The sequence below is a fragment of the Sparus aurata genome, chromosome 15 (genome assembly GCF_900880675.1).
Source record: "Sparus aurata chromosome 15, fSpaAur1.1, whole genome shotgun sequence".
NCBI classification, from domain to species: Eukaryota; Metazoa; Chordata; class Actinopteri; order Spariformes; family Sparidae; genus Sparus; species Sparus aurata.
Genome location: NC_044201.1, coordinates 12237726 through 12255247, shown reverse-complemented (window position 1 = coordinate 12255247; position 17522 = coordinate 12237726). Strand labels below are relative to the sequence as shown.

General features: G+C 41.5%; 2 protein-coding genes across 6 annotated transcripts; one reads left to right on the top strand and one right to left on the bottom strand.

The window, feature by feature from the left end:
- The first annotated feature begins 110 nt into the window (after positions 1-110).
- Positions 111-13076, top strand: rrbp1a (ribosome binding protein 1a). Of its 5 annotated transcripts, none has more exons than XM_030441606.1 (27): positions 111-326; positions 2540-3458; positions 4649-4803; positions 4948-5070; positions 5655-5807; positions 6022-6140; positions 6361-6514; positions 7622-7760; positions 7918-8078; positions 8179-8213; positions 8303-8378; positions 8520-8557; positions 8653-8734; positions 8820-8857; positions 8945-9023; positions 9113-9202; positions 9319-9405; positions 9495-9584; positions 9689-9781; positions 9890-9940; positions 10032-10112; positions 10345-10428; positions 10641-10718; positions 11353-11436; positions 11541-11639; positions 12333-12476; positions 12561-13076. In XM_030441606.1, the coding sequence occupies exons 2-27, from the start codon at positions 2558-2560 to the stop codon at positions 12597-12599; spliced, it is 3273 nt and encodes a 1090-aa protein (XP_030297466.1). In that variant the 5' UTR covers positions 111-326; positions 2540-2557; the 3' UTR covers positions 12600-13076. The 5 variants fall into 5 exon arrangements, with proteins under 5 accessions (XP_030297466.1, XP_030297464.1, XP_030297463.1 ...); XM_030441604.1 differs by having other exon boundaries at positions 9110-9202; XM_030441603.1 differs by having other exon boundaries at positions 8817-8857.
- Positions 13077-14676: 1600 nt separating this feature from the next.
- Positions 14677-17304, bottom strand: LOC115596464 (cofilin-1-like). The gene is made up of 4 exons (XM_030441608.1): positions 17157-17304; positions 15867-16159; positions 15591-15667; positions 14677-15453 (listed from the first exon to the last, which is right to left on the bottom strand). Exons 1-4 carry the CDS (start codon positions 17157-17159, stop codon positions 15344-15346), a joined length of 483 nt encoding a protein of 160 aa, XP_030297468.1. The 5' UTR covers positions 17160-17304; the 3' UTR covers positions 14677-15343.
- Between the last annotated feature and the right edge of the window lie 218 nt (positions 17305-17522).

Here is a 17522-nt window from a genome sequence, read left to right as displayed (position 1 = left end):
CATTCATAGACCTAGGAAGAAAAAAATACAACTCCCAGCGTGCTCACTTCCGGCTTGAGCGCATTCCAGCCAATCAGAAGCGTCCTGGATTTATGGTAGCTATCTGGGGCACGGGGCCAGCACGTCTAGCCAGCTCGAAGTGCCACGACTTCACAGCAGAGCAGACCACGGATTCTCCAGCGGAGTGAGAGGGAGACCACTGGGAAAAAAAGCTAGTTAGCTAGATAGCTGGTAAAATAGGCAGTCCCTCCGTCTACAAGTCAAAGCTTTTTGCCCTCTCTCCGTTCCCTTTTGAAGCGAGCAGACGTAGCTACATCACCGGCGAGGTAAGTGTGGGAATCCTGAAATATTTTTATTCATTTAGCCAGCGGTAGCTAGCATGGGAAGCTATCTAGTGCTAACTCCTGAGCTAAGTGCTATTGAAGACAGCCAGCCGGGTAAAGTTGTGTGAAATTGTGTTACATGTTATCCGTCCGTTGCTGTGTAATTTACAGTCTCGTCATAGCTTTTTGAGCGCAGTTTTGTGACGTAAACCGACACTTTATACCATTACGTGAAACAAGATAGCCAAGTTCATTGATTCGTAATGTTAGCATTAATGCTAGCTTGCAATTGACTTAATGATTAGAAGCATATGACATGTTTTTTTAAAAAAAGAAAGAAGCATTGCAGGCTCTGTATTTGTTTTATGCATGTGTTAGTGGACAGCAGTCTAAGTTGTCCCTAATGTCTCATGAATGGTGGAGGCCGTTTTCAGTTTACTCTCTGTACGATGATCTTAGTTTGATGTTCAATGGAAGTATATTGAAGTTTATTGAAAATTAAATGTAAAGTTGTATGAAAGTATGGATACAAATTGGGTGATTTTGTAGGCTTACGACTAGGTTTTTTTTTTTTTTTATTATTATTATTACTGTGTCTGAAACCTTATGTAATGAAAGACGAGTACTTTCTTTAAGGAAAGAAAATACATGCACTTACATATTTGTCGTCCATGGATTAATAAAGTTAATAGATTTTCACTTTAGCTGAAGCTTGTACTAATGCACCCCCTGTAGATTGCCCATAAAGAAAAATAGATATGTCATGCTTTATTGAGTGTACAGTACGTGTTGCAGTTTAGTAAGTTTCATTTCATAGTCCCATCTCCTATGGGGAAATGCTTTTTGTCTTCAGAAAGTCAGTCACAAGACTTTGCCGAATCACTTTTCTTGAATTCATCTTTTTCAGTTTATTCTGAGCCGAGATGCACTGACGTGTGACATCACAGATCAGGAGGCAGTACATATGCTTCCCTTTGGCTTCTAGCTTTTAGACCCTGCAGTGAACAAGGACTCTGGACTCTGTTTCAGAGTAGCTCAGCAGTTTTCCTCTGCCATGCCATTCCAAATTCCACACTGTCCCTTTTTTGCATTTATATATTTTCTGATCGGATCACATTCCCATCTATAATACAAACAAGGATATAACTGATAGCACTGCTGGAACACATCAAAGAAGGGGGTTTTAGTGTCCCTAAGCTGCCATCTACTCCGAGCCAACTTTCCTCCCCTGCAGGCTAAACATTCTAGTTTGTGAGGAGGGCCTTTAAACTCTTAAAGGGATAGCTGAAGGACCCTTAAAGGGATTTTTTTTTATTACATGTCAGGAAATTGACTCTAGACATTTTGGCACTTCCTTGTAACTTTGTTTACTTTATCCACTTTTGTCTGTGAGCCTTTTTGGCTTGGGAGTTTTTTCCCTGGTTTGAATTAATATTTAAGTTGTTAAATAGTGTATGTAGCTGATTTATCTGAAGCCCTTGAATTTTTTTCATGTGTAGAAGTTGCTCTTGAAATGTGTGTACACAGCATTTGGTAAAATATCAAATATAGTAGTGCTAATGATGTTTGCATGTGTAAATCAAATAATTATATTAATCAAAAATAAAGGTGCTTTCTGCTCTGTAAAATGTTAAATTAGACACTTTGAAAAACAAAAGACTGAGTTAGTTGCAAAGTTGGATTGTATGTGTAGAGGGAGGGAGTTCTTACCCTGGTGTTTATTTAATGTTATTTACTTCAGCTCTGTTTGTTTCAGTGTTTGTACTTACTCGGAAAGCTAAGTGCTGGGATTCAAAAACCAAGCAGTCAGTGCATGAGATTTAACTATGATGGTGAGCCTGTGCAGTATGAACACAAGTGTTTTACCCACAGTGGAAGGGCTATTTTGAAAGTAAATCCACCCTCAAGACAAGTATTTATGTGACAGTGACACCTTGAGGCTTTTGAAGGTAAATGCTGCAGTTGTTCCCCATACAGCATTAATCCCGACTATTCTATCTCATCAACTGCTCTGTTAATACAGCTGCTGTCAGTTCAGTTTGATTTGGCCGATGCTCAAAGAAAAACTGTTGGCACTGTGACAGTTTAACTTTGAATTAGTATATGAATTTCATTCTCCCCTTGTAGAAATTCTAAGTCTTTGCTTGTCGAATGTGTTTATATTGAAAAAGTAACTTTTTAAGTTGTTAAATGTGTCCATGCCTTTCTCTTTTTAGGTTAACTGAAATTCAAAAATGGATATCTACGACCCCCAGACTCTTGGGATAATGGTGTTTGGTGGATTCATGGTGATCTCTGCCCTTGGGATTGCTCTTGTCTCAACCTTCTCCATGAAGGAGACCTCTTACGAGGAGGCCCTGGCTAAACAACGCAGAGAGTTGGGTAAGACGCAGTCCGTTCGCTCTGATAAAAAGAAGAAAGACAAAGTATCTGAGAAGAAAAGCCGTGGAAAGAAGAAAGAAGAGAAGCCCAATGGAAAGATCCCAGAGCCTGAAAAAATTCAAGAGGAAGCTGAAGCTGACACAGTCATTGAGCCTGCTGCAGTGCCACTTGTAGCTGCTGCTCCTGTTCTTGCTCCTGCCCCTGAGCCCGTCCCTGCTGTGGAGGTCAAACCAACTGCAGTCCCAGCAGACACTGAGCCCAAGATTGCCATGGAACCAAGCCCAGCTCTCACTGAGGCTTCGCCCGCACCCTCACCTAAAGAGAAAAAGAAGAAGAAGGTGGCTAAGGTCGAGCCTGCCTCTACCCAGTCAACTCCAGTCGTGGCTGCCCCTGTACCAGTCAAGTCCTCCGCAGTCCCTGCATCCACCTCGGCCCCTGTGTCTGCCCCGACAAAAACAACCTCTGGATCTGCCCCAGCCAAGTCTGCCCCTGCCTCAAATAAATCTGCCTCTGCATCAGTTAAGTCTGCATCTGCCCCGGCCCCGGCCAAATCTACCCCTGCACCAGCCAAGTCTGCTGCAGCTCCAGCCAAGTCTTCATCAGCTCCATCCAAAACTACCCCAGTGCTGGAGGCTGTCACTAAAGAAGTTCCAGTGATGGCGGTGCCGCCTGTAGGATCTCAGCAGGCTCCTGCTGTAACTGGAAAAGCACAGGAGCCCAAGAAGAAAGCCTCTAAGAAAAAGAGTGAGCCTGGTAAGCACATCTGTTTTTAAAGATATATTTTTAGCAGGTTGCAGTATGCATTTTTATTTTTAAATAAAACTATATATTTTTTTAATGATATGTTTACACTTATTTAAGTGGTTATTAAAGTTGAAACATTAACACAATTACAGATAATCTCATCTCAGCCTGAGAAGAGCATAATACACATAGCATTTTAGTCTTCAGAATCCTGTCTGTAGAGTGCTTGACCAAGATCCTGAGGGCTGTCACATAACCTGCACTTTCAAGCGTGGCCACCAAGCCAAAATTACTTTAGGTGATTGACAGCTTTCCCTTTGTTAAATTTCACTATTCCTACACTGATAGTTGAGGCTTTATACATTAATAATTTAATTGCATTTGTTTTGGAAAAGATGCCACTCTGGTCAGATATTATTCCCCGTTAATCCATTTGTCATTCATTGGATACACAGATTGCTGTTATGTATGAAGTGTAGTTGGGACCTTGATGTTGTCATCTGTGTTTATCAAAAGTCTCTACACTTACCCACAAGCCCTTCTCTGCATATCAAGGGCCAAAGTCACTTTAGTCTTATCAATATGTTTATCCACTGGAACCATTGTTGATAAACTTTATTTTGGCAGGAACTACATTAGCCATAACACTTGTGATAGTGCCCAGACATGAATATTTGGAGGTGGAGAAGGGGGCATGTCTGTACAGTTGAGTTGCACACGCCCACGCTCACACTCACAATCTCAGGCAGTAATACCCTGTCAGGGCTGATGAACTTCCAGCTGTGTATCCGTGGAAACTAGTGCCAATGTCAGATGTGGGTAATGTCTGGCACTTAGCTCTGGAGGGCATAGAGCACGCCAGCTTGTCCAAACACCACTGCCCTGTTTTGTTAGCTGACAAAGGCTCTCAGTGTCCTGACAATGGGTAGGGAGGGGGGTGGGGCTCTCCCTTGCCTGAGGCTCGTCTCCGCCTGGTGCCACAGTGCCCCACCGTTTTGCCATCCGAAGCTGCCCGGAGCCCCAGGCCCATAGGACAAGTCACAACCTTGTCCTTTTCCGCAGTCAGTGTGGGAATTCAGACCTGTGACAGACTCGTGCACTTCATATCGTCTTGCTTTTTAGTTTTGAATACATTCTGAATACCTTATCTTATGCCACTGTGTTATTGTGCGCTTCACTGAAATGTTTTGTGTCTTTAGCGGCAGCTGTGGATTCTGCAGATGTTCCGCTGTACCTGCCCTACAAGGCTCTGGTGTCCACCATCAGTAGCATGCCGTTCAGTGAAGCAGAGGCCCATAGGCTCATCGAGATCCTCTCTGAGAAAGCTGGCATCATTCAGGACACTTGGCACACGGTACGGGACACTGCAGTCAATGACGGAGCAAAAAGACACCTGTCACCTGATTAAGCTTGAGTGTTCATACACTTTGAAATTTAATGAACGCATGAGAGACCAACTACATTTTTGCTATCTTGCTATGTGCGTGTGTGTTTTCAGGCCACTCAGAAAGGAGACCCAGTGGCCATACTGAAGAAACAACTGGATGAGAAGGAGAAACAGCTGGCAGAACAACAAGAGGAAGCCTCTACAGCAAGGAACCGCATAAGAGAACTCACAAAGGTTAGACAAGCGCCTCTCAAGTATATAGTGCCAACATCCTGCCACAAAAACGTTGACTGATCTTTCGCCACCACGGCACCACTATGAGACTTTAATACTCATTATATTAAGCAACTGAATTTTTTGATCAATGAAAACCTTTGCCTATTTAGATATTGTCTACTATTGAGGTGTTAAGTCCAGCTTGGCCTGAAGGTGGCAGCAGAAGAAAACATAGTAATCTTTCCACTACACTCACAACAGATATTACATGATATGAGTCACATATGTTATGAACATCTACGTCAGCCTTTGGGTGGCAGTACATCAGAGGTCAGAATCCATCTTAAGGGTAGTATGAATTTGCTCATCACATGTTGTGCTGGTCTGTCCTGTATAAAAACTAAAATAAAGGCCAGGATGTTATCATACTATTGGAGTACTCCTGCTGACCTTGATTATTATCAGCAAATTTCGCAGGAACCTCTTTTAATTACCTTTGACATTTTCTTGCCCCAAACTATGTGTTTTGTCATCACATTGAGATTAGAGGAAAAACTGCCATATCCGCAGACACATTAACATGAATCTGAATCTGTTAACAGGACCTGTCTTCTGAGAAGTCCAAGGTGGCCACTGTGGAGACAAGGCTAAGCTCCCAGCTGAGTAAAAGGCAGCAAGAAATGAACGCTCTACAAGATCGCATGAAGGAAAGTTACCAGGACCATGTCACCACAACTCAGAAGCTTAAAGCAAAGGTCAGGTCTCTTACACAATTGCTACAGTTCAGATTTTGTTCAGATTTTGTTGTTTTGTTTACCTACTCATGATCTGACTAATTAGTTAAAATGCAGATTCTCCTTCTTCTTTTTTGAACTGCTGTTTATTTTTTTCACTTGATGGAAAGCAGCTGTCCAAAGAGCAACATGGCAGTTTTTTTTAAAGGAAACATTTTTAAATGACTTTTTACAGATCCTCAGCCTGCAGGACCAGCTGGAAAATGGCCCCAATGCCCAGCTGGCCCGTCTAGAGCAGGAGAACAAGATTCTCCGTGATGCTCTCAACCAGGCCACTAGTCAGGCTGAGAGCAAGTGAGTAATTCCCTCTAACATTAAACAAGCAGTTATTCATAATGCCAGGCCTCTTACCTCTTTATTCTGATACTAATAGAAGTGATTATTGAGTACAGTTTGTAGACATTCTAAGGCATGTTCGTACCCAACCTGAAGGTTAGCTCATACTTTTGTGAGGCCCTTACTCTCTCTCTGTCTCTCCCTCTGCGGCTCCCTTTCATCCTTCATCCATCCTCAGACAAAATGCGGAGATGGCCAAGCTGCGTCAGGAATGCGCAAAGTTAACCAAGGAACTTGGAGAGAAGACAGAATGTCTGCTTGCCGATGAGCACACCAGAAAAGGGCTCGAGGCTAAGGTCTCCGCTGCTGAGAAGCAGCTCTCCCTGCTGCAGGTTAGCTTGGCTTGTGGGAACACCACATCATCAATGTCATAAATAATGCTAGACATGATCAAGTTAGCAATGTGTGCACCATATGCAAACGACTTATTTCCAATCTTTATTTCTTGGTGCCAGTTAGTCTCCACAAAATGCAAGCCTAGACCTATCCCACCTCGCCCCCCAACCCTCTAATGTTATGTGAAGTTTAATTGCTATGTAATCATAGAGCTCAGGGCTGTGCAGGAATGCAGCCATACAATAATGTGGCTGCAGGGAGAACGCTTCATGCTCCAGCTGGGGCAGGGAGAACGCTTCATGCTCCAGCTGGAATGTGTGCATGTCCGAGCACCTCTCCTCTCCAGCCCTCCAGCCCCACCTAGCTGTAAAGGGGCAGGGATAGTCGGGTGCTATTTGCAACACGTGGCTATTAGATGGCACATCCCGGTCTTACATTGTCGCTTAATTGTCTGTGCTCCTGAGAAGCCAACGTGGTCTATTACTGTTGGAATGCTGTAGTTCTGAACTATTACCGGTGATGAGGAGCAAATGAGTCATCACTTCCTGACAGGTTAATCATTTACTAAGGTCCCACACGAGCAGGTTAAGGTCTTTAAAACATATTATGCAATGCCTCAGTGCATCAATCAATATACTATACATATGCTCAAATAATGAAAGACATTAGTTTTCCTGATATCTTTCTAATGAATTTTGCCTTTGTACAGTTGGTGTGTGTTTCTAGACTGTGATCAGCATTCAGTTGTCATCAATGATGGGCTGTTTTGGCTGAATCTGTCTCAGGGGCACAGACAGTGTAACCATCTCTAAAACCCCCCCGAGTTCAAAGCACTCCCTCAAAGACACTTCCTTTGCTATGCATTGCTTGAAAATGCTGTTCAGATGTCTATTTTTATTTTCTTGTACCTAAGGATAATCTGATTGTTGCATAGTTGGATTATCTGTCAATATTCTGTGATGTTTTTGCATCCCAATTTTTGAAAAAACATTTTAAGGATACCTTCCTCATGCACTAGTATTGCATTGGGAATAAATGCTGTCAGTGGGAGTCGTTGCTGCCCCCTGCTGTATAACAAACATGTTGATCAATTTTGTTGTCAGGCCAGCCATTTGGAGAGCGAGCAGGCGTTACAGAGGAGATTGGAGGAGGTTAACGAGGAGCTCAGAACAACAAAGAGCAGAAACGACAGCCTGCAGGCCACTTTGGATCAGACCCAGCAGGACAGCAGCTCGCTGTCAGGTCAGAGAATGGGGGAACATAGGCTTAATGGTTGCCAGATGTTAAGACATAATGCTTCACTTTTGAGCTTTGGGAAATGGGAACAGTGGTCATACCACAGAATATAAAATGGGGAGTAGAGAGTGCTGTGTTTTGATCGTGATCTTTGTCACTGCAGAGTTGCAGGTGCGCATTGAGAGATTGGAGGCTGAGATCAGGGAGCGCTCTGCCCAGCTGGAGGAGACACAGAAAGAGAAAATCCAGCTTGAACAGCAGCTGGCCTCTATCAACTCACTGCTGGAGGCCAGTCAGACCAAAAAGGAGGAGGATAACGATCAGGTAGGACATACATGGTCAGCTTGACTGTTTCTTTGAACTGGCCAGACTCCTGACCAGACATGATCACCTCTAAGAATGTTTGTCATGTCTGATTCTGCAGGGAAATGCTGCAGAACTGGAACAGCTAAAGCTAAGGTAAGTGTTTGTACATCTTCCCTTCAGAGTCAGCATCACATCCAGAGTTGGTTTGTTGATTGAATTAAATGCTTTGCCCCCCTGTGCAGCCTCCAGGAGAGAGACAACCAGCTGAGCACTCTTCAGGATGAACTAAAGCAACTGCAGGTGAAGCAGGAAGCTGCTGTAAGTGTTGTGAAAATCTGTTGTTGGATCTTTTACCAAATAATGTCCCTTCATAATGCTCAGGAGAAATATATACATTTTATTCACACAAAGATGTGGAGAGTGGCACTGCTTATCACAAATACCTTGCTGTTTTAACAGGAGAACGACATTGTTGAGCTAGAGCAAAAAAATAAGAGGTATTGTGCTCTTTACTGTCTGCCTCAAATCCTTCTTACATCTTTGTTAGTTCTGTGCCTATGTATAGTTAATCCAAACTCTGTGTCCCTTTTAGTGAGGATGCCAACCTTATAGCATCACTTCAGGATGAACTTAAAAACCTCAAAGAAGAGATGGTGCAACTTAAAAACACACCAGTAAGTGCAGCTGTTGATATGCTGTTGAATTCAGAACAAAACATTATCTCTGTGACTCATTTGCATTTCCACTCTATTTCAGCAGTCAGATAACTCTGCAGAGCTCGGATTACTACAGAACAGGTAAATGAGCCTTTGAATATGAAAACGGGTCAATCTCACATCCTGTCAGTTCTGTTATAGATGTCTGTTTGTCTATTTTATGGCTAGTCTGACTGAGAAGGATGCCCTTGTTACATCAATACAAGAGGAGCTGAGAGAACTGAGAGAAAAGCAGACAAATGATGCAGTAAGGCTCGCTTCACACACTAGCAGCTCATCAATTCAGACTGATTTTCTCTGTCACCTTTCTGATAATGTCATCCATTGTTTTAGCAGAACGTTATGGCAGAACTGACAGCTTTTCAAACTGTAACCAAAACAACTCTACAGACGCTCTTCCCACAGATAGCTGTAGAGACAGAACAGGTAGGAAAAACAGATTTCACAAAAGGAGCAGCTGACTGACTTTTATCATTAAAGATTTTGATCATTATTCTGTCATATTTGCACGTGAGTTATGTATGTCTATTCTCCTCCTTTAGTCCAACTGGTTACAAGTATTTACGCAGAAAGCTCAGGAGGCTATGAGCCAGCAGAGCCAGGAGCCTGAGTCCAGCACAGCACTGCCTGTAAGTCACAGTTCTATACTGCTAGCTGCATGCACTGCTTTGAATTAGGCCAGAAGAAGACATTCTCAATTTTGTTTCCTTTATTTCAGGAGTTGCTCGAGAAACTGAAGGAGGCTGAGGAGAGCCATAGCACACTGCAGGCTGAATGTGATCAGTACAGGACGGTCCTGGCTGAAACGGTAAGCAAATTAGATATATAAATAAATTAAAGTGTACACTGTAGGTGAGTTGAGTGAACATGGATTATATTACAACTAATCTTATTCCTTTTCCCCTTCTTTAGGAAGGAATGCTGAAGCATCTGCAGAAGAGTGTGGAGGAAGAAGAGCTGGTATGGAAGTCCAAGATGGCCAACTCAGAGGAACAGCTGAGGGTGGTAAGTTGGAATACCTCCTTAAAAATCACATTTATTCACCATTTATTCAAGCCCCTTCCTCATTTTTTTTTTTTAAACCTGTCAACTGTCCCTCTCACACATTACCAGGCTGAGGAGAAGGCCAGCAAACTGGAGGCAGAAAACCAAAGTGTAGAACAGGTGGGGATTTGTCCACACTTGCTTGAGGTAAGCTAACAGGTTTCGAAAGGTGTGCAGCCATGTAAATCTGTTTTGGTTTTTTTCTCTGCAGTTGAAGGAGCAGATGATGCTTCTGGAAGCCCAGCTGGAGAAGCAGTCAGACAACCAGGGGGCCGCGGAGGAAATGGAGCAGGTTTGTGTGGAGGTTTAAATCACTGGAACTGGAACTGCTGCAATTATGTTTATTCAGTGAAATGAAGGGGGTCAATGCAAAGACTCTGCAATCCATACAGTTTTTGGAGTTTTTAATGAAATCTTAGAAATACTATACATGTCACACATTTAAATGTATCAACTTCTTATGGTGCATTTACAACCAAACCTGTCTGACAGCTGTTCATGTCTCTGCTGTGTTCTGTATTCAGCTGAAGCTGCAGCTCTCGGAGTGTCAGAGCCAGCTGGATTTGGCCCAGAAGGAGTCCCAGGCACAGAAGGAGGAGCTTGCACAGGTGACGTCACTGATTTAACCTGCTTTCCCAGCCTGAAGACAATACTTGCATATTCATATAGTGTTAATGAAGTGTTATTTATGAGACGTCAAGGAGTTTATGTCAATCATTCCTTAACCTACATAACCAACAAGGGTGCTGTCAGTGACACAAAGGTGATTCGTGAATGGGAAGTAATATAACCGGTGACTATCGACGACTTCCTGTTTCAGGTCAGAGAGCAGCTGGGCGAGATCACGATGCGGGCTCAACAAGAACAGAATGGCCTTGCTGGCGCTCAACCCAGTCAGGTCAGGGTGCAAAGGTCACAAGGCACCCTTCACTTCCTGTCATAGAGTACTGGACAGTGTCAAGGATACTTCTCCCAAAATCTGGTTTCTGAAGATGTATTCGTTTTAAACCACCTCTCAAATAAGCCAGATTCAATTGAATAGAAAATCTTAAAAAGACATTCATTGTTTATTTTTTATTTCTAGAAATAATTTCTTAGTAGTTTGGTTTAACACATGAGAGCCAAGGATGTGGCCACAGTACACCGATACTGGCAAACGGATGACTGATAAAAGAGCTGTATTTCCAGTCTGTCCAGTTCTCCTCTGACACGGCTGCTGTTTATGCTAACCACTGTTTGCATTGACTGAGTGGATACAACTCTAACCACCGCTCTCTTTCACCTTTTTCGGCATGCTCACTTCTCCTTTTTGTTTTCAGATATTTGTATGTACGTTTTCTTAACAACAGTATTTTTGTGTTCAGTCTTAGGCTGTCTTAGAGGCAACTAACTTGGCACACAGGTCGAGCAGCGTGCGTGTGCGTGTGTGTGAGAGTTACTGCTTGGCACAGGAATGTTCACATACACACGTGTGTTCGCCATTTGCCTGTGTGTATTTATTGTGTGCGTGTGCTTTTTTTGTTTGCCATCAGGTACGGAACGAGCTGAGTCAGTCGGCTGAGAACCTGCACGAGGAGGTGGCTCAGAGGCAGCAGCTCTCAGAAGAGTTTGAGCAGGTAGCAGCCATCGTCAATATGCAGTATTATTTTTAGTCTCTTCACACACAAGGTGACTAATAATGTTTTGGTAGATTAAATCTGTGTGTGTTGTGAACCTTCAGGCCCAAAAGACTGTAACAGAACTTCAGGCTCAGCTGGATCTTCTGAAGGATTCTGCAGAGTCGCCTCAGGCTGACACAGAAGATCTTGCACAGCTCAAGGTGCGGTGACGAATGACACCCAGAATCCAAACATTTGACTGAAATGAATGCTTGAAATTTCTAGTCAGGCTTGGATTATTATAAATTGTTGTTATTATTATTGTTATTATTATTGTTATTATTATTGTTTTTGTTATTATTATTATTATTATTATTAATGTGGTCCTTCTCCTAACGGGAAGGAAACATACCGTACTTCTCAGCTTGAGAGTTGAACAATGTGATGTGAAAATTGTGGAGAGATTTGATTTTCTCCAGCAACAGGTGTTCAATGTACCTAAAGCACTTAACCTCACTTGTTTCATGGAGGCTCAAATGTTCAATGTTAAATAAAAAAATGAGACATTAAATAAATATTTAAAAATGAAAATGAATAACCACTTTATTTTAACAATAAATCTTAATTTTTTTTCAATAAACTAATGATATTTGTCCCTTTTTTGAATGCTTGAACAGTCATTTACTTAACTGACTTTTCATTTGTCTAGATTGACAGATAAACGCTTTGTGGCAGAAATGTGAAATTAAGACTATAAATATTTAAATGACCTGCAATTAACTCTTGTTGTATACAAAATCGGAAAGAACTGATCTTTTAACCCTAACCCTTAATATTAAATGCTTTGGATCACCATATTGAGTCAATAATGATTGGAGTTTTGACCTAATGTTTTTCCTCTGCTGTTGGAACAGGAGCGCCTGGAGAAGGAGAAGAAGCTGTCCAAAGACCTGGGCCAAGCAGCCACCAAGCTCCAGCAGCTTCTTAAAGCCACTCAGGAGCAGCTGACCAAAGAGAGAGACACAGTGAGAACACTACAGGAGCACCTGGAAGGACAGGTGAGACGACATAAACACACTTGTGAGCTCAAATTGTTTTAGCACGGCTGTCACTAATCTTTATCTTACCTTTTGTTTTTCAAGGGGGAATATGTGGAGCTGAAGGAAGGAACATCCGTCTGAGAGGAAGTTCACTGCAGACACTACAAAAACTGCCAAATATGCCTTATGATTACCATAGTTATGCATTCCAAAACTATTTCTTTCTTGTACTGTAGTAGATTGCATTTGTTGCAACTGTAGGAATCAATTGTTTGATATGAACATTTCAAAGATTAGAGGAGAGACTCCTGCTACAATCTTTATTAATACCCACATTCCATCAACAATTCTGGCTATGTCAGAAGTTATTTATCCCCCTGCCTTATATTCCAAACATTTCCCCATAGTTCAGTGTTAAAAAGGGAAACCGATTGTACGTCAAACGTACATCAACCTGTGCAATTACTTTGTATGTCTTTTCTATGTGGTTGAATGACGGGAACATTTTATGGTTCAATGTTTCATTACCTTTAAGGGCCTGCTTTCTTCTGTAGCTGGCTGACAATAACACACACCAAATTTGTATGAATGAATAAACTACAGTGTAGCTCTACATAATCTGTGTTCTGTGTCTGTGTTACAGTTCCTGTAAACCTGCAGTGAATGCTAGGAGGAAGCCAATTAAAAGTTGGTTATATTTTGACATACTTTTGATGTCCGGTTTGAATCCGGATGTTGTGTCAACCTCATGACTCTAATGGCCTCATGAGTAATCTATAATTTCAAAATGTTTGTTACCCTGCCAGGAGAAAAAGCAGTTGGCAAAAACCTATTACAGGAAGGGTAGATACAGGAAGTATTGCCACACAGTATGTCATCCTTCAGCAAAATGTAAGGCTATCTCTTTAAAAACACGACTTGTGTTTTCTAATGCTTGTTAACAAGGTGGAATTGCTTGACACAGTCAGATTTAGATTGCATCAGTGGTTGTTGGCACAAGGAAGCGCATTACAAGATGGAGCTGGCTTGTGGGTTTTTCAAACAGCCATTTATGGTAATGTTTTGGGTGTGATCCGACGTTCTCAGTAACCCCTTCTGAAACCTCAGAAAGAGCCAAAAATGGCCGAAACTGAAATATAGTTTAGTTCCTATACATTTCATGCTCAGATTTTATGCACATAGCCAGTTGAAAAGTGTATGTGCCACTCACTGATAAGTCATTCATGTGCACCAGGAAGACATAAGGAACAGCAGGCCCATATGGGGAACACTCAACATGGCAGAAGATACAACGCACATGTATAATACAAGTAAAACAAAAGTTGCCATATAATATTCAATAAAGTATGAATAAGATAATGGATTGTGAAGTGTTCACTTGTTCCAAGCAACTCATAGCATGTAACAAATAGTTCTTGCATTTACGCAGATGAAAAGATTTCATAAAGTTTACGTTTTAACAGTGAATATGAAACTGCAGCCAGTTAGCTTAGCATAACAAGGAAGGAATACGCACCCCTAAAGTTCACAAATTGACACTGTTACCATTTGTAAAAATGAATGTCATGTAAAGAAACAGAATTATAAGAAGTCAACATTTCACTAAGGGTTTTATGTTTATCTATTTTATAGTCTGATGTGTGTGGACAGAGTCATGCTAGCAGTTTCCCCACTTCTGAGAAATGCAATTTTAATTTACAACTGAACAATTTTTTTTTTAAGATCTGTTTCATAGTCCCAAATGAATTAACAATATTTCTAGTGTACAAGTGTATTATGGGTAGAATCACTTGCATTCCCTGGTTTAATGTAAGATACAGTTTAAATCCTGGGTTTATCCAACCCCCAGTGATCTGTCAACCAAATCCTTCACCCATACTTTCTGAAAGGGTCCGTTTTCACCTTATAACCAGACACCAACTGTAAATCTGGATTCAAATGTAAAATTACCTGGATCTGGCTTATTAAGCAAAATTTCTTATGGCATCACTAGTAGGAAACACTTTGCTAATCATGAAATAAACACTGTTTTTAAAATGGAGATATGGTAGAATGAAAGCCAATAGTGTGGTTCCATGTAAAACGATCTCAGGACTGATGATTGATTAAAAGGCTGAAGTTGATAATGCTACCCAACGAGGACAAAATCAGAACTTTTCTGATTGCTCTCACTGGTAAATCAGATCAATGAGGCATTTAAAAAAAAAAAAAAAAAAGGTTAGTTGCTTTGAATTTATTTGGTAACAGATTGACAAATGTTGCATTTACAGTTAACTTGGTTTCCCCCCCCCCCCCCCCCCATTTGTAAAAGTTGTACAATTCTTTGTGAAAGGTTTGAGTTGAATTTACATGCCCAGCTATTTTAACCTCAAACTCTACTATGGTGTGCATTGGGATAATTTACAGGATACAGTGAAGTGAACCTGTCAGTGGTAACAAAACCATAAAAAGGAGGACAAATTGTGTAGACTGGGATTGAAAGAGTGTGTGTGTGAGATAGATAGATAGATAGATAGATAGATAGATAGATACACACATACAAACACTAAACTATTGATTCCATATAAATGAGTCAAGCGACAGAAAATAGTATCCTATGGATAAGTCAAAGAATTAATAAAATGATAGAGTGGTATAACTGGTGGGTTTTATGGGAGATGTTTGTGTTGCGCTATTCTAATTCAATCCAGAGGACAACCCTTCCCTTCAAGCTTTGTTGAACCAATCCAAGAACACAGTCAATTTGGAAACTTTGCCATTAGCCTGTTGCCCTTTTAATTGAACATGTCAAAAACCAAAAAAAAAAAATCAAGGGAAAGACCGTTCGATGACGACGCTGTTGAAACTGGTCACTGATGGCCTCCTTAATCATGACGATCACCGTGTTAACACGACACACCCTCGAGACTGATGATGCCTTTACCCAGCTTTTCTGCAAACATCGCCCTGTTGACGCAGTCCACCTTTTCAGTCATTTCGAGATTATGTTTGATACCTGTTGAAAACATACAACAGAAACTTTTTTAAAAAAAGGGGGGGGGGGTGGCAACACACACCCAGTGTAATTTGAACTCTAGAGGCATCAACGTTTAGGAAACTCTCAGTAATGAAAAAACAACAAAAAACACTTACTTCCCACGCACTTCTTTATAGCATCTTTTGAGGCAGCGTAGCACATTTTATTTTTGATGCTTGCACCGTCAGAACACCTGATATGAAGAGAAATCATTTACCAAGTGTCCCACAACAACAAAGCACACGCACGAGAACATGCATCCTCAGAAAGGTTTGGCTCATACATTCTTTTCTTAAACCAAGATTGAATCGACTGAATCTTTGTAGCCTGCATTCAGTTGAGGATGCAGGTGAAAGAGTATTTATGATTCAAATCACAGTACAGGGACCTACCATGTCAAAAAGACCAGTTCTTCTTTGTTTCTGCATTCCTTGGTGTCGAAGTGGCAGTCATACAGTATGTAGCAGCATTCTCCTTCCACCATCATTTCCTGGAAGCAAGAGAAGCCATCCTTGCCATCCTTAACCAGTTCTTCCTCGCAGACACATCTAGACACGTCGATGCAGCTATCCTCGATTTTAAACAAGACGAGTCTGATGCGCTTCTGCTGATCGGCATCACTCTTCACAACTCTCATTTCTTTGCAGATATCCTTCACCTGGTCGGTGCATTTCACTCCAGACGTCTGTAGAAAGACAAAACAACCAACAAAACATTACTTTCAGTATTGATGGTATTAACCCTTCAGGTGAGTTTAAGAGTTCAAGATGTCTAAATGTTCCACCCCTTTTACATCACTTAACGCCTTAAGACAGAACATGAAGGGAAACGCACAAGGACACAAAAAAAGCAGTTACAATGGCCTTCGTAACTTATATTCACTTAAGTTTAATTTTATATGAACCATAAATCTTAACTGAGAGTCAATGGAAAATGGTTGAATTGTATTAATTCTTTTAAAAAGACAAAGCAACAATTTCCTATGAAGAGTACTCCCTACCATTCACACGTTTTAGTGGGTTGAGCACCAAGTGTAATTTACAAAGAAAATGTAAAAATTAGTTTGAGCATGATAGACTTTGTTGACTTTTTCAGCGTTTGGTCATATTTGAGCAAATGTTGTTCACTTGTACTTCGGTGCAGAAAGCAGAACCAACATAAGAAAAAAAAAAAACAAGGGAGAAACAGGAAGTTCTTCAAAAATAGACATCAAATAGAAGCATTGAAATGAGCAAATATTCCTCCAGTGTTTCGCAGCAACTCGCCGTGGGTGTAGCCAACCCTATGCATTTTCAAGGCTTCAGCGTCTGTCACATTCCAGTCATTGTGGAACAAGTTAGCACAAGAAAGGCTGCCCCAGGGGATTCTCTCAGAACAAGTTCAAGCACGAACAATGCTCCCTCCATTTTGGAGACAAAACCACACCTTTAAAAAGCCCTTTTTAAGATCTACAGCCTCTTTTCACAGAGCAAAACATTTCCTCTAAGCAGAAGCAAAATCAAAAGGAAACTTCTAAAGATGCTGACAACTAGACATCACTGACTTCACACATTTTTGCACATGTTGTTGAAATAAAGACATGGCACTAGATTACATGTCCTGTGGATCGCCCAGATCACAAAGAGGAAGTTCTTAACTCACACAAGTCAATCAAGCTGAATTTCCCTGGGAGAGCTACTCACCATGTTTGCTTCTGATGTGTGAAGGAAGCAGCCTGCAGAGAAAATGGCAGCAGTCAAATTGCTGATGGTTCATAAAGAAGGAGAGCAGGTTGACTCATAGAGGAGGAGCCGGGATAAATGTACACACCTCCAGCAGTAGGCCCACCCACCTCTTCCCAGGTGTGTCACAGTTTCAGCTGCAACCTCGGAATTTGTATTTAACAAATTACATTTAAAGGCTAAGTCACAATGGATATTGTCTGGGTCAATAAAAACATTTGTGTCACCCTCCCCTTCTTTCTACATTGGGTAGATGTAGAGATCTTTCGTTTTTAGGAAAAATCCCAGGTGAGCTCGAGACTGACATGGGTGTGGGCGGCACGCAAC